Source organism: Chelon labrosus (genome assembly GCF_963514085.1).
Source record: "Chelon labrosus genome assembly, chromosome: 7".
NCBI classification, from domain to species: domain Eukaryota; kingdom Metazoa; phylum Chordata; class Actinopteri; order Mugiliformes; family Mugilidae; genus Chelon; species Chelon labrosus.
In genome coordinates, this window is record NC_140343.1 from 22,262,697 (window position 1) to 22,276,418 (window position 13,722).

At 40.5% G+C, this 13,722-nt stretch overlaps 1 protein-coding gene across 1 annotated transcript; it reads left to right on the forward strand.

The window, feature by feature from the left end:
* Nucleotides 1–1,060: 1,060 nt before the first annotated feature.
* On the forward strand, nt 1,061–13,473 carry hs2st1b (heparan sulfate 2-O-sulfotransferase 1b). Its single transcript, XM_084547939.1, has 7 exons — nt 1,061–1,929; nt 5,164–5,405; nt 9,151–9,236; nt 9,637–9,775; nt 11,311–11,408; nt 11,690–11,847; nt 12,045–13,473. Exons 1-7 carry the CDS (start codon nt 1,806–1,808, stop codon nt 12,263–12,265), a joined length of 1,068 nt encoding a protein of 355 aa, XP_084404065.1. The 5' UTR covers nt 1,061–1,805; the 3' UTR covers nt 12,266–13,473.
* The last annotated feature ends 249 nt before the right edge of the window (nt 13,474–13,722 follow it).

Sequence of the window (13,722 nt, forward strand, 5' to 3'; positions counted from 1 at the left end):
TTTTTGCCTCTGTGAAGTCATGTGGGCTCCATGCATCAAGAATTTCATTACTGGTAATGATGCTGCATTGTTACAGAGTATTTGACAATGACGACTCTTGAATCTTGACAGGAGACGTAAATAACATTGACCATCTTGTGACAGTACAATGTTCTGCTGAGAAACTTTTGGACCTGGCATTCATGTGGATGTTATTTAGACATGTAACACCCACCTAGACCAGACCAGGCACCCCCACATCATAGCAATGACTCTCCTTGATGGCAGCAGCCATCCCCAGCAGGATGCAGCCTGACACAGGCACACACACAAAACGGTTTAGGAACAACTCAAAAAAAAAATAAAAAAATTGAAAAACAGCACAAGGTGTTGACCTGGCCTCCAAATTCACTAGATCCTAAACTGATCAAGTATCTGTGGGATGATCCACAGAGGCCCCTCCGCTCAACCCATAGGATCCAAAGACCCCCACTAACAACATTCTGTTGCCAGACACCACAGGACACCCTCAGAAGGACCATGTCCATTCTCTGATGAGACACAACTGTTTAGGAGACACAAGGGAGACCTACACCTACAATATTAGGCAGGAGGTCATAATGTTATGCCTGATCAAAGTTAAAGTAGTTGTGAAAGCCTCTCTATCTTACGTATACCCAATGATATATTCTACCATTATACTTTTATATACTATTATTCTGTACAATAGTCATTGCTTGTACCCTATTAATGGGCTAATTTTGCACTTGCTGCCATTTGTACACCTGGTTAGATGCCAAACTGAATTTCGTTGTGTATGTGCTTTTACTGCATGCAATAGCAATTAAGATGAATCTAATCTATTAAATTGTTTGACTAATTATTACTTCTACATTTTGTTAACCTTTTACCTTACTATATAAACATTATGTTAAGACAGAAAAGAGTAATTTTGTGACTAAACAAAACAATAACTAAGAATGACTTGTAAGTAAAATTAACTCCACTGACTACACTATTGCTTAATTCTACCCTACCCTAAATGTATTTAATTTATAAAACTACATACCACTGAGCCCCTTAGGATGAAATACTGTACTGTATGTAGGTCAGTTTTTTTATGAATCCTAAGATTTTGCACAGTCAGAGACAATGATTAATAACCATCCTTAAATAGCATAAGACTAGAGTTTCATCGTGTGTGTCCGTCACATGGTTTGGAAAAGAGCTTTCACAGCTTTACTTCTCCCTGCATTACGTTGTGAACATCCTGCCGTCCAGCAGGTGGCGACACATCACGGTTTGTGATCGTCCAGTCAACACCAAGAAGAAGAAGTCGTGCTGTTACTTGTATATATACACACTCCATGGCTGCAACAAGCTACTGTACATAAACTTAGTAGTTTGGACTCGCGTTTTCTCTCCTCCAGCCCCAAGCTCTGTTTCAATGAATGGACGTGCGTGGTCTCGGCTCGTCGTGGGGCTCAGACCCTAATTAAAAAAGCGAAGTGGACACCGTGTCGGGTTTTTAAAGATGACGCTCGCGTGAGCTTTACGTGGCTTTTAATCTCGGTTCATGTTAGCACAGATGCTAGCTAATGTTCATTTGTTTTGCAAACGACAAGTGAGCCACATGTGACGGCTTGTGTGTCGTCTAATGGAGCTGTACAGCTAACGTTAATGACATTAGTTTTGATTTACTTAGAACTAAAGATTGAGTTGCTAGCAGCAAGCTCCTCTACTGGTTTAGCCATTAGCAGTGGATCCGAGACCATTCACTGTGTAGCAGCTAGCTGTGTCCGCGGTATGATTCATCTGGTTGTTTGATGGGGCTTTCAAGGATCACGATGCCGCCCAGGATCCAACTCTTGGCTCTTTTGGCATTTGCAGTGGCGATGCTCTTCATAGAGAATCAGATCCAGAGACTGGACGAGTCCAGAGCTAAACTCGGTAAGACCACAACAAACATTGTCTTGTTCCTTGATAATTGTGGCCATGTATGGTGTAAAGTTCAACATCTTTATTTTGGTGTAAGAAGAGTGACAACAGTGTGGCTCGTGAAATCTGTTATGGAAGCACACATTATGGCTCCTACACAGCAGTACATGCAGGTGCTGAAAAGCATTCATCTCAGGTCTCTTCTTGCCTGAAGATGTCAAACACGTATAAGCTAAAGAGGTTGAACTCCCTGTGCTTGCAAGGGGTTTCTCCAGGTGCTCCGGCTTCCTCTGACAGTCCAAACACATGCATGTCAGGATAACTGGTTATTATAAAGTGGTTGTAGGTGTGGATGTGAGTTGGAATGGTTGTTTGCCTTTTTATGTTAGCCTTTGTGATAGACTGGCGGTCTGTCCAGGTTGTACCGGTGACGGCTGGGATAGGGGAGGATTAGCAGTTACAGATAATGTAATACCCATCTGTCTCCATGTTTATAGAGGATTTATATGGCTGTGGCTGATTAGTGCTTGCAATAAACTGTGCATGATAAGTCACTCTGTCTGTGTCTTATCGGCCCGGTTGGATCATTTTTTTTAATCGGTATGACCAAGAAACACATCAATGTGTTTTTTAAACTTCTAAATGACAATCTGCAATATATTTATGACCTCACAATTGTCTTGATAGTTTCAACATTTCCTGCTAAGCGTATAATGAACCTACCTGACTGAACGATTCTCCAACCTGCCTATGATTCCTCGTATATTCTCAAACTGTCATGTAACATCATCATCAGCTATATGTTGTATTTGTATCATCATCAGATTCTACATGTACGCTTTAGTCAGATGTATGTATCTCCATATGAGCTGGGCTCTGCTCAAGGTTTCTTCCTGTTAAAAGGGAGTTTTTCCTTGCCACCGTCGCCTTCAGGCTTGCTCTGGGGGTTTCAGAATTAGAGTTGAACCGAATTAAAGCTCTTTCTGTCACAACAATGCATATTCAGTTGTGTAGAAAATCTTCAGTCTTGCAGGGTTAACATTCCTGCAGGGGAGAAATCACCATATGATTTATATCCTGTTTTTGTGTAACTGCAATGAATCATTCTTTGCTGCACAATATATTCTTCTACATGTCACTCAAATGTGAACACTGGATGCATTCTGCGTGTCTGTTCAGGCTTTTGCAGGGTTTTCTCATTAATAAGCAGTTAAGTCCTTTAAGTGTATTGTTTCATCAGAGTCCACCTTCAGTAGGGAAACAAAGCTGGGACCATTCTGAAGGTTTTCTGCCTTTAATCTGGCGTCCTGACAACATAGACTTAAAGCTATGAAGCAGCTTGAGAGGAGCTATTTATTTTAGGAGTTATTTATATTAAATACAATTTTGTGCTTACAAAGCATTAAGCTGAGAATGCCTCTAAAAATACCTCTTTTTTGTTAAGATCAGGGTTTTTACGGTTACACAATCTGTTTCAGAACTGCTTGTTCTCATTGTGGCTGAAGACAGTTATTTATGACTGTGCATGTTTGGTCTCGTCCACCTGCAGAATATTTTAGGACCAATCCAGCGCCTCCCCCATGCTACTATATGATGGATAAGAGTTTAAATATCAAAGTGCACAAACCTTTTGCACAGTACTGCATATACATTAATCATGTCCTCTCCCTTCATCTTATGGGTGGACTGCTGGCTTGAATGTCACTTATAAGACTCCCAGCTATAACCACCGATATGATACAGTACAAACCGGTTTAGCAGACCAAGGAGGAGGCCAATTCTGTCGGATTATGCCATAATATCAGTTTTCAAGACTTGCATGATGTTTTGAAAGTCTGAACTCAAGTTTTTCTTCTTCACAGCTCAGCATTCTTTGTACAGTGTTTTTTTCAACACGTTTTCAGAGTTTCAAATCGTCGCTGTTCTCACTGTGTATTCATTTGTTTTGTAGGTCAGAGGTCTTGTAAGCATGAAGGATGTATAGTTTCACTTTTATTGTTGTTTCAGAGATAACGTTACAACACCTACTGTAAGAGATTTGACCTTACAGGTTCAGAACCTTTGAGTCCTTTGAGTCTTTTTGGCAGCATTTTCTAACAACTCTGAAACAGATGCTCTGGCAAGTAAAAAGAATGATGAGGGAACATTTTACCCATAAATCTGTTGCGATTGTTGTTGCTGATTGATGTTGATCTGGTGCAATTGACACTTGGTTATACAAGATTATATAATTATAAGGGCCAATCCATCTGCATTCAGATGAAGACCTATAAACTTTGCAGACACATGGCTTCCCACCCTTGAGTTTTATCCGTCCTTATAGTGTCAGACAATGACTGGCTGGCTGGACTGCAGTGCGCTGCTGTTCACTCAGCCCCACATGGCTGGTCTAAGAGATACTCACAAGGCCATTCCTGTAACTGGCTTGAATTAACATTGCAGTGGAGAAAAGAAGAGGGAAAACACTTATTTCTCCTGTCAGTACTATCAGCTAAAGCTTAATTACTTGTTTTGATGTTGTTTTGTTTTGAAGGACAGGGTTTTCTTTAATTAAGGCTTTCTAACAAGCCTCACTGGCCTCATTTGACTTCATGTGGGAGTGAAAACTCCAGTGTTTACGACCTTCGAAGGTGTACTTCATCTGACAGCTCAAGATGGCAGCTGCCAGTTTTCTTGTTCTGCTGCTTCTCTCTCACTACATCTGTTTGGTTAATCAGTAGATAAAAGGAATGAAACCTAGAAAGACATAGACATTAGCCTCAGTTAGGAAAAAATATTAACTAAAAATACTATAAAGGCTGTTACACTGGGGTGTCAGAGAAATGTGGCGCTCAAAGCCGTGTTTACAATTTAGATGTTGGCCTCAGAAGTGGGAAATGGATACTTGCAGTAACTCCGCTGTGTCCCCTGAATGCATTTACGTTTGTTTTTCCTCTTTCATATTCTGTTGGTGGCCTCATACACACTACCAAATAAAAATAATGGCCCGGCATGGAGTTTGTGGACTCTAATGTCGTGGAAACCTCCTGACACCAGGAATGCACCTGCTTGATTTATTATGTTTAGCTGGAAAGAAATCCGTACACACCACAAAAAGAGCACCCAGTTTTCTGTCACAAGTGCATGCTGGGATAACAGTATTTACATGATACAAACACACACAAAAAAAACCTTAACTGGCCTTTCGCAACAGCTAATTTTCTTTAATCATAACAGAAAATATATATTTTTTTTCTGTCCTGTTAGAGCGCACCATTGCCAGGCACGAGGTGGCTGAAGTAGAGCAGCGTCACAGCGAAGACAGCAGGTGGCGAGAGGTGTCGCCACGGGCTGAAAAAGATGACATGGTCATCATCTACAACAGAGTACCCAAAACGGCCAGCACGTCCTTCACCAACATCGCCTACGACCTGTGTGGGAAGAATCGCTTCCACGTCCTGCACATCAACACCACCAAAAATAACCCCGTCATGTCCTTACAGGACCAGGTAAGACCTGGATCGTATTTGGACGATGAAAAGTGCAAAGCAGGACAAGATTGCAGGGATGCCACAACCTCATCAAATCAGACTTTATTACTGCACCTGGAAATGCTGCGCCTAGGTTTTTATACAGACTTAAAGCCAAAAGAAACGACAGAGCTCAGAGACGAGCATATATCCATCATGGCATTAATAATACAGTGGTGAATACTATGAAAGAGCAAAGACAGAAGAGTGCTTTGTTAGAACAACAAATACTCAGCATATGACAGGTGGCTTTGATCAGCATAACTGATAATCTGGAGTTGAATATGTTCCTTGTAGCTTGTGTTGTTCTGGTTGTAACACTAAAAGGTTTCACATGAATATCACTACTTTAACTGTCAAATCTCTGGATAAGAAAATAAACTCTTACAGTACAGTCAGGTCCATAAGTATACGGACAGTGACACATTTTACCTAATTTTGGATCCATCTCACTGGATTTTATATGAAGCAATCAACATGTGATTGAAGTGTATATAGAATAATTCAATATTATATACAGTATATATTAAGTGTATACGTATATTCAATCTTTGGATCCAAATCCAGTCTATGAGTGTCTGATGTTTTGAACCCCTGGACATCACAATTGTTTTTGTCCATTGAAATACCTTGTAATCAGTTATACAGAATATTTCTTATATTAATAAAAGCCTCAGTTCAGAGTAGTTTATTTGTTGAAGCAAAACAGAATAAGGAACAGATGTGACCCTCCAGTACCAACGGTCATGTAACCAATAACAAGGGAACAAATAACTTTGTGATCTGATTAACTCAGTGATCTTTTTTTTTTTTTGTCCTGTCACACTAAAGCTTGTCTTTCTAATGTCTAATTAACCTGTCCTCACTGGTGGAGGTTTTAACCTGAGAAACACTACCACACTTGTTGTTGTAAATATAAGAACCACAAAGGCATATTAAGGAATGAGTTCACCCTAGTTGATGCTCTTGGTTACCACAGTGTGTTGAAGACTACGTTCTCTGCAGTCAAACCAGATGTAACACTTGCCGGGATGTCCAACTTTGCCATGCCTCAAACTTATAAAGTGTCATTATTCAGTAGTAGATTACGTGTAGATGAGCTGCAGTAATAAATTATGCAGTAACAGAGATGATAGTTTATATTTCTATAAACAAGATGATTGTTTTCTGAGTGTTGACATAAAAAGAAGAAGCGGTAGCGTTACTTTACGTAATGGACATTTTTTTATTTGACTGGTTTTATACTTAAGGGCAAACAGCTCAGCTCTGAGTCATTTCTTGTTTTACTGTACAATCCTTTATTTATCCCACAGTGGGGATAAATCACAAATCAGATTAGTTTGATTGTCCAGCTATGTTTATTGAAACCAGAGTTCACAGACAAAGAGTTAAACCAACTGAGCTTGAAGGCTGTTGTTGTTTTACACAGTGAAGCGAGTTTTAAAAATGGTAACACGCAGACAGCCGGAGGGAAGGAGAAAGCTGCATGAAATATGCACCCAGATGTAGACTGCAGGGATAAATCTGGTGGAATAGTGGTAAACCATAGGCAAGTATCACATCACTGATGAAAAAGTGCTCCACGGGGTAGAAGGGGAAACTCTAACCATAACCTTTAATCATCTGTAGCTATTTTAATATGTTCCATTTTTTCACTATTTGTTTCCACAGTTAACATGATGACACCTTATGTCGTTTTGGTTAAATGTTTGCGTCTGATACATTAAGTGCATTTAAATTGGTCTGTGCTGCTCAGGTCATATACTGTAAATGCCCCAGAGCTGTGCTATTGTTTTTCTGTCTGCTAGTGCCAAGGTAATATCCTGTCTGCCATCTCGCTACAGTCCCCCACCACCTCACACACTGTGCTTCCTCTGGACATGATCAAACAGAGATTAGATGAAAGATACAGTGTGCGGTCACATCGCAGTCCACAACTCATTTTAGTACGAGAACATTCACACATGTATCCAGTAATAGCATCTAGCCCAGCCAAACCTATTGAGTAAGTCTGAGTGTTATACTCTCTGAATGTGTTCTCTCTCCCTCCGCGTTTCAGTTTTAGGCCGTGTCCACTCGTGGTATCAACATGTGTCCTATGTGCTTTTGTTTACCGTTTGCTTTATTTACCTGGATTCACAGATATTTTACCCTTTCACTGCTGCTAATAGCACCGCAGTGACATTACTGTTGTTGTGGATGCTTCCAGGGTTTGTTAACTTTCGCGTCAAGGCATCAGGCTGTCCACCGCTCACCGTACACACAATAAACAGCACTGTTCATGGTTCTGAAACGCACTGGAGACAGCAGCTGTTGGCACAACGTTCAACTACATCCCAAATGATGTACTTGTTTATTTGCTTATAGAGCGTGGAATTGTGGTCCTATCCCAAGTAGTCACATCTGTAGACGCTCTCCTTACTTGCACCCCCTTCAAAGGGTTCTATGAAGTTTAATTTTCATATTGTTATGATGTTATAATTAGCATGTTAATTTACAACATGCTTTGATTCTTGGATGTTATCTTTGAAACACACAACACATTAGCATAATACATTTTCTAACCACTTACCCTAGCCTTGACCATCCTAACTAAAACTATTAAGGTTATATACTACTTGTATGGGGTGGTTGTACCCCCACCACGCCATACAACACCACAGCCTTGAAACCATTCCGATGGATGCATCGTCACCACTCATGCCTCAGGTATACAGTATAGGTTCACTAAGGGATTGTTTTGAGTCCTAAAACAGAACTGAGCCTGCATGAGTTTGCTCCGTGTACTTCACCTTCCTCCCACAGTCCAAAGACATGCTTTCTAGAAGAAAAGAAACTACCGTCTGCACTACCACGCTATCTGGGTACACCCAATGCCTAAAGCACGGTGAAGTTGGTGGTTGGACCCAAAGTTGGTGACGATGCATCCTTGCGGTAAACATTTGGACAACTGTTTTTGCGTCGCTCATTGTTCGTCGCCTCAATGTTGAATGAATTTCAACTTAATGCCAGCCCACTTTGCGCATCGCTGGTAGTCTCTTGCTGTGTGTACGCTCCTTAAGCTTAAAGAAGGAATTTTGACCTCACTGTCAAGTATAAGGTAATGACCATTGTCTCAAGTACACAATGTTACACAATGTCTACTTCGCCACGCCCATAATCTGCTCCATTGTTGGGATAAATCGGGAAAGAAAGCTTTTCCTAAGGAGTAGCTGTAAATTGGAGACCTACCTACAATAATCATCCCCTTCTGGTTTAACATTGTCTTTCTCTACCAATCCAGTGTACCACATGATCTTCCAGTCTCTATTCTTTGTTGTATTCATGTTTCTGTGTCCATATGTATTTGTCCACTGTATTAAATCCAGGACTGGAATGATAACTTTTGTACACATAGAACTGGTGTTTTACTTTACATTGTAACTAAATCAAGTCTCAACTTACACCAATCAAGCATAACATTATGACCTCTGATGGAAGAAATAAATACCACTGACCATGTTGTGACGACGCAATGTTCTGCTGGGAAACTTTTGGTCCTGGTATTCTCTGATGAGTTGGAACTATTTTGGAGGCACAAGGGAGACTTAGACAGCATTAGGCAGGTGGTCATTATGTTATACCTGATCGGTGTAAATATAGCACAACACAAAGCGTACACAGTTTTGTTGTTGCTGTGTTACCCTGCTGTTGTATAATTAGTTTCCATTATCTTTGTCTACAGGTGCGCTTTGTCAGGAACGTCACCACGTGGAGACAGATGAAGCCAGGCTTCTACCACGGCCATGTGGCTTATCTGGACTTCTCAAAGTAAGGCCCTTCATTCGCTGTAACACCATTAATATCCAGATTAGTTACAAACAATTAGAGCAGATAAAGGGAGGTCACGTATTGATTGCTAACATGTGCTTTAGTGTTGATTAATAGCATTGTTGTCCTTATCTCCCCCGACGCTGTCATCTCAGCGATCACAGGTAATTATCCTAATGGTCTGAGAGTGAGGGATCCTGTTAACCCGCAGGCTCACTGCTCCCTCAGGCTGCCACCCTTTCACTGATGGAAAAGCTGGTTATTGAAGTCAATAAACACATTATGAATTACTGTGTGAAGGTGGCAGCTTCATGGCCAGTAATGTGATTGGGAGGTTCAGCTGGTATCGGCTCAGTGTAAAGTTTTTAAAACATATGTCCGACCTTTTGTTTTTGTTCAGATATGGCGTGAAAGGTAAACCAATGTACATAAATGTGGTGCGGGATCCCATAGAGCGTCTAGTATCGTACTACTACTTCCTACGTTTTGGAGACAACTACAGACCAGGCCTTCGACGAAGGAAACAAGGGGACAAGAAGGTCTGTATTTATAGTTCACCGTTTTTTTTTCATATACAGACGTGGACATAGTTATTAGTTAAAGAATCAGAATCAGAATCAGCTTTAATGGCCAAGTATGTACATATACAAGGAAATTGACTCCGGCAACCTTTCTCTCTAGTACAGAACAACTTAAATAAGTGAAATAAAATAAAATAAAAATAAAAATAAAATAAATCTCAGTCTGTACACATAAAATATAGGGTAATATACAGATTGAGATTTATTTTTATTTTATTTTATTTCACTTATTGAAAAAACCCACAATGGTTAATGAAATAACTTTGAACTGAAAAAAAAAAAAATACTGAAAATTAACTAATGAAAATCAGACATTGATTTTGAATTGTGGTTCAACAGAATCATTTTAAAAATCAAACTAATGAAACTGGCCTGGACAAAAATGATGGTACCCCTAACTTAATATTGTGTTGCACAGCCTTTTGAGGCAATCACTGCAATCTCAGTCATTCTTGGGTGTTTTTGGCTGTGTTGGAGGACCCATGACCTGTGACTGAGACCAAGCTTTGTGACACTAGGTAGCACATTTCGCTCCTGAATTCCTTGATGGTCCTGGGATTTCATTGAACCCTGCACAGATTCAAAACCCCCTGTGCCACATGCAGCAAATCAGCCCCAGAACATAACCGAGCCTCCTCCATGTTTTACAATAGGTACAGTGTTCTTTTCTTTGTATGCTTCATTTTTGGATCTATGAACATGGAGCTGATGTGACTTGCCAAAAAGCTCCAGTTTTGTCTCATCTGCCCAAAGGACATTATCTCAGAAGCTTTGTGGCTTGTCAATAAGCATTTAGGCACATTCCAACCCAACAATGTAGTCCTCCTCGGTCATCTTCCATTAAATCCACTTTGGCTCTAATAGTGACACATGGTGCTCCCTGACACTGATGTACCTTGACCTTGGAGTTCACTCCTAATCTCTTTGGAAGTTGTTCTGGGCTCTTTGGTTAGCATTCATATAATCCGTCTCTTCAACTCTTCATCAATTCTTCTCTTGTGACCACGTCCTGGAAGGTTGGCTACAGCCCCGTGCACCTTAAACTTCTGAATAATATGTGAAACTGTAGTCACAGGAACACCAAGCTGCTTGGAGATGGTCTTATAGCCTTTACCTTTAACACACTTGTCTATAATTTTGTTCCTAATCTCACGAGACAACTCTTTCCTCAGCTTTCTGTGGTCCCTGTTCAGTGTGCTACTCACCATGATACCAAACAGCACAGTGACTACTTTTCCCCCTTTAAATAGGCAGAATGAACAGTTACAAGTTTGAAGACATTCAAAATCAGTGTTTGATTTGCATTAGTTAATTTTCAGTAAATTTTTATTTAATATAACTTTTTCCAGTTTAAGTTTATTTCAGTGACCATCGTAGGTTTTTCTTTCTTTAATGTCAGGGTTCCAACAGTTTTGTCCACGTGTGTAAATATTAAGTTCCCTGACATGTTTTATCTGTTCAGTGTTATAGCCGGTATTTCATTTGTGTTTCAGACCTTTGATGAGTGTGTGTCATCAGGAGGGTCTGACTGTGCTCCGGAGAAACTCTGGCTGCAGATCCCCTTCTTCTGTGGCCACTATTCTGAATGCTGGTGAGTGGTCTACTACTTCATGAATATAACATATTGTCCACACTGCTGCCGGTTTATCTGAGATCCTGGGTTTTTCAGATTTTTTTGGTTCAAGTCCACAGAATCACTAGATCATCACCTCATTGCCCCAATGGAGAAACAGCCCATGTTTCATGTGCAAAATAGTTGAACTCGCCCTTCAAGAGCAGGGAACCTGAATCTACAAGTCTTCCCTGTCATTCTTTGACATGCAATGTTTTAATAAATGTGAGCTCAGATATTATGTGCTGTTTTATATGCAGGAATGTTGGCAGTAGATGGGCCCTGGAACAGGCCAAGTACAACCTGGTAAATGAGTACTTGCTGGTTGGAGTAACTGAGGAGCTAGAGGACTTTATCATGATCCTGGAGGCAGCACTCCCACGCTTCTTCAAGGGAGCCACAGAGCTCTACAGAACAGGTAGAAACACTACACACATAATTTCACTGTATTCATACTGCGATTACAAATGTGTTTCCATTTGTGGCATCCTTTAGTTGAGCCAGAGTTAGCACTGTATAACTGATCATTATGCATTTACACTTTAATGATATAAAGCCATTTTAGTGGCCACAGTAACCATACGAGACTCATTAAACCTTCTTGTGTTCCCCCAGGAAAGAGGTCCCATCTGCGGAAGACCACTGAGAAGAAGCCCCCCAACAAAGAGACTATAGCTAAGCTGCAGCAGTCTGACATCTGGAAAATGGAAAATGAGTTTTATGAGTTTGCACTGGAACAGTTTCAGTTTGTGCGTGCCCACGCCGTCAGGGAAAAGGACGGAGAACTTTATGTCCTGGCCCAGAGCTTCTTCTATGAAAAGATTTACCCCAAGTGAACTAAAAATTGTAGCCGGGGAACGGTGACTTTGAAAGAACTCCGTACTAAGTCGTATACACTGGGAGAACAAGAGACACTGAGGGACAATGGATTTGTTGCAATCCTGTTGGAATTTACAGGAGCAACTTTAAAGACTGAACTGTGGCTGTGTTATTATTTTTTTCTTTTGTTACAGCTGGTGAGAAAACTAAACTGTCAGTCTGAAGTGTGAGAAAGAATTTATTGAGTTATTGACTGGTTCATATCAAAATCCAAGAAAACTTTACTTTATCATGTTTGGTCTACAGGTGGACCACCAGAACACATGTTCAAGCTGAAACCTATATTAAAATGTAACTTCTTTAAGAAAATGAGGTCATGTAGTGTATTTATTGCATTTCCAATTTGAATTGCACCAATACTTGTTTACAAACTATATATCATCTTGGCTGAATTTGTACATACTGTACTAAAATGCAGTGAACGTGTTTTTGGACCAAACGGTATCAAAAGGAAATCGAACGGACCATTGCATCCTTTGGTGCGTGATGTACATTTTTTTAACCCACTGAGATGTTCTCAATTTTTATACGTTCAACACATCGTAACAGTATTTTATCACAGAGATAGGGATGTGCATTTTTGATACAAACAAAAAGCTGCTGTGTGAACTAAGAAGAAGAATAATAATCATAAATGAATAGACAGTGTGAATGCACGGTTATTTTAGGAAGCAAAAGACTGCTAGTGCCTTTATTAGTGTAGGACATTTCCTTTGTATTCATTTTCAGTGTCTCCGCTGTCATACTTCCTCTTATTCTGTTGTGATATTGTGAGTTTTCTGTTGTTTCACACATACTTTAACAGAATAAACATAAATACATAACTGCACATGACTCTTGGTTCTTATTTTCTCCACCAAGATTTTCTTTTCTTGTATGTGTGTGTGTGTGTGTGTGTGTGTGTGTGCGTGCGTTTAATATACTGGATTAGGCTGGAATTTACTGGAAGTGCTGCATTTTCATAAAGTTTGCGGACTTCTTTCTCGTTGTGACTGTTAATTCCTGGATTAATCCCCCAGCAGTTTAAGTACTTTGTTTATTAGTCATGCCCATGGGTCCATCACTAGCATTAAGGATGTTTGACAGTCTTATATTTCATTGCAGTCATATATTTCATTTTCTGTAACCGCTTGTCCTCTGGAGGGTCGCAGGGAGGCTGGAGCCTATCCCAGCTGTCATTGGGCGAGAGGCGGGGTACACCCTGGACAGGTCGCCAGACAACCACTCCCACTCACACCTACGGCCAATTTAGAATCACCAATTAACCTAACCAGCACGTCTTTGGATCCTGGGAGGAAGCCGAGGAGAACCCACGCAGACACAGGGAGCCCAGAACCTCATTGCTGTGAGGCATCAGTGCTAACCACCACACCACTGTGCCGCCTGGTAGTCTTATATCTGGAAAAAAAATGTG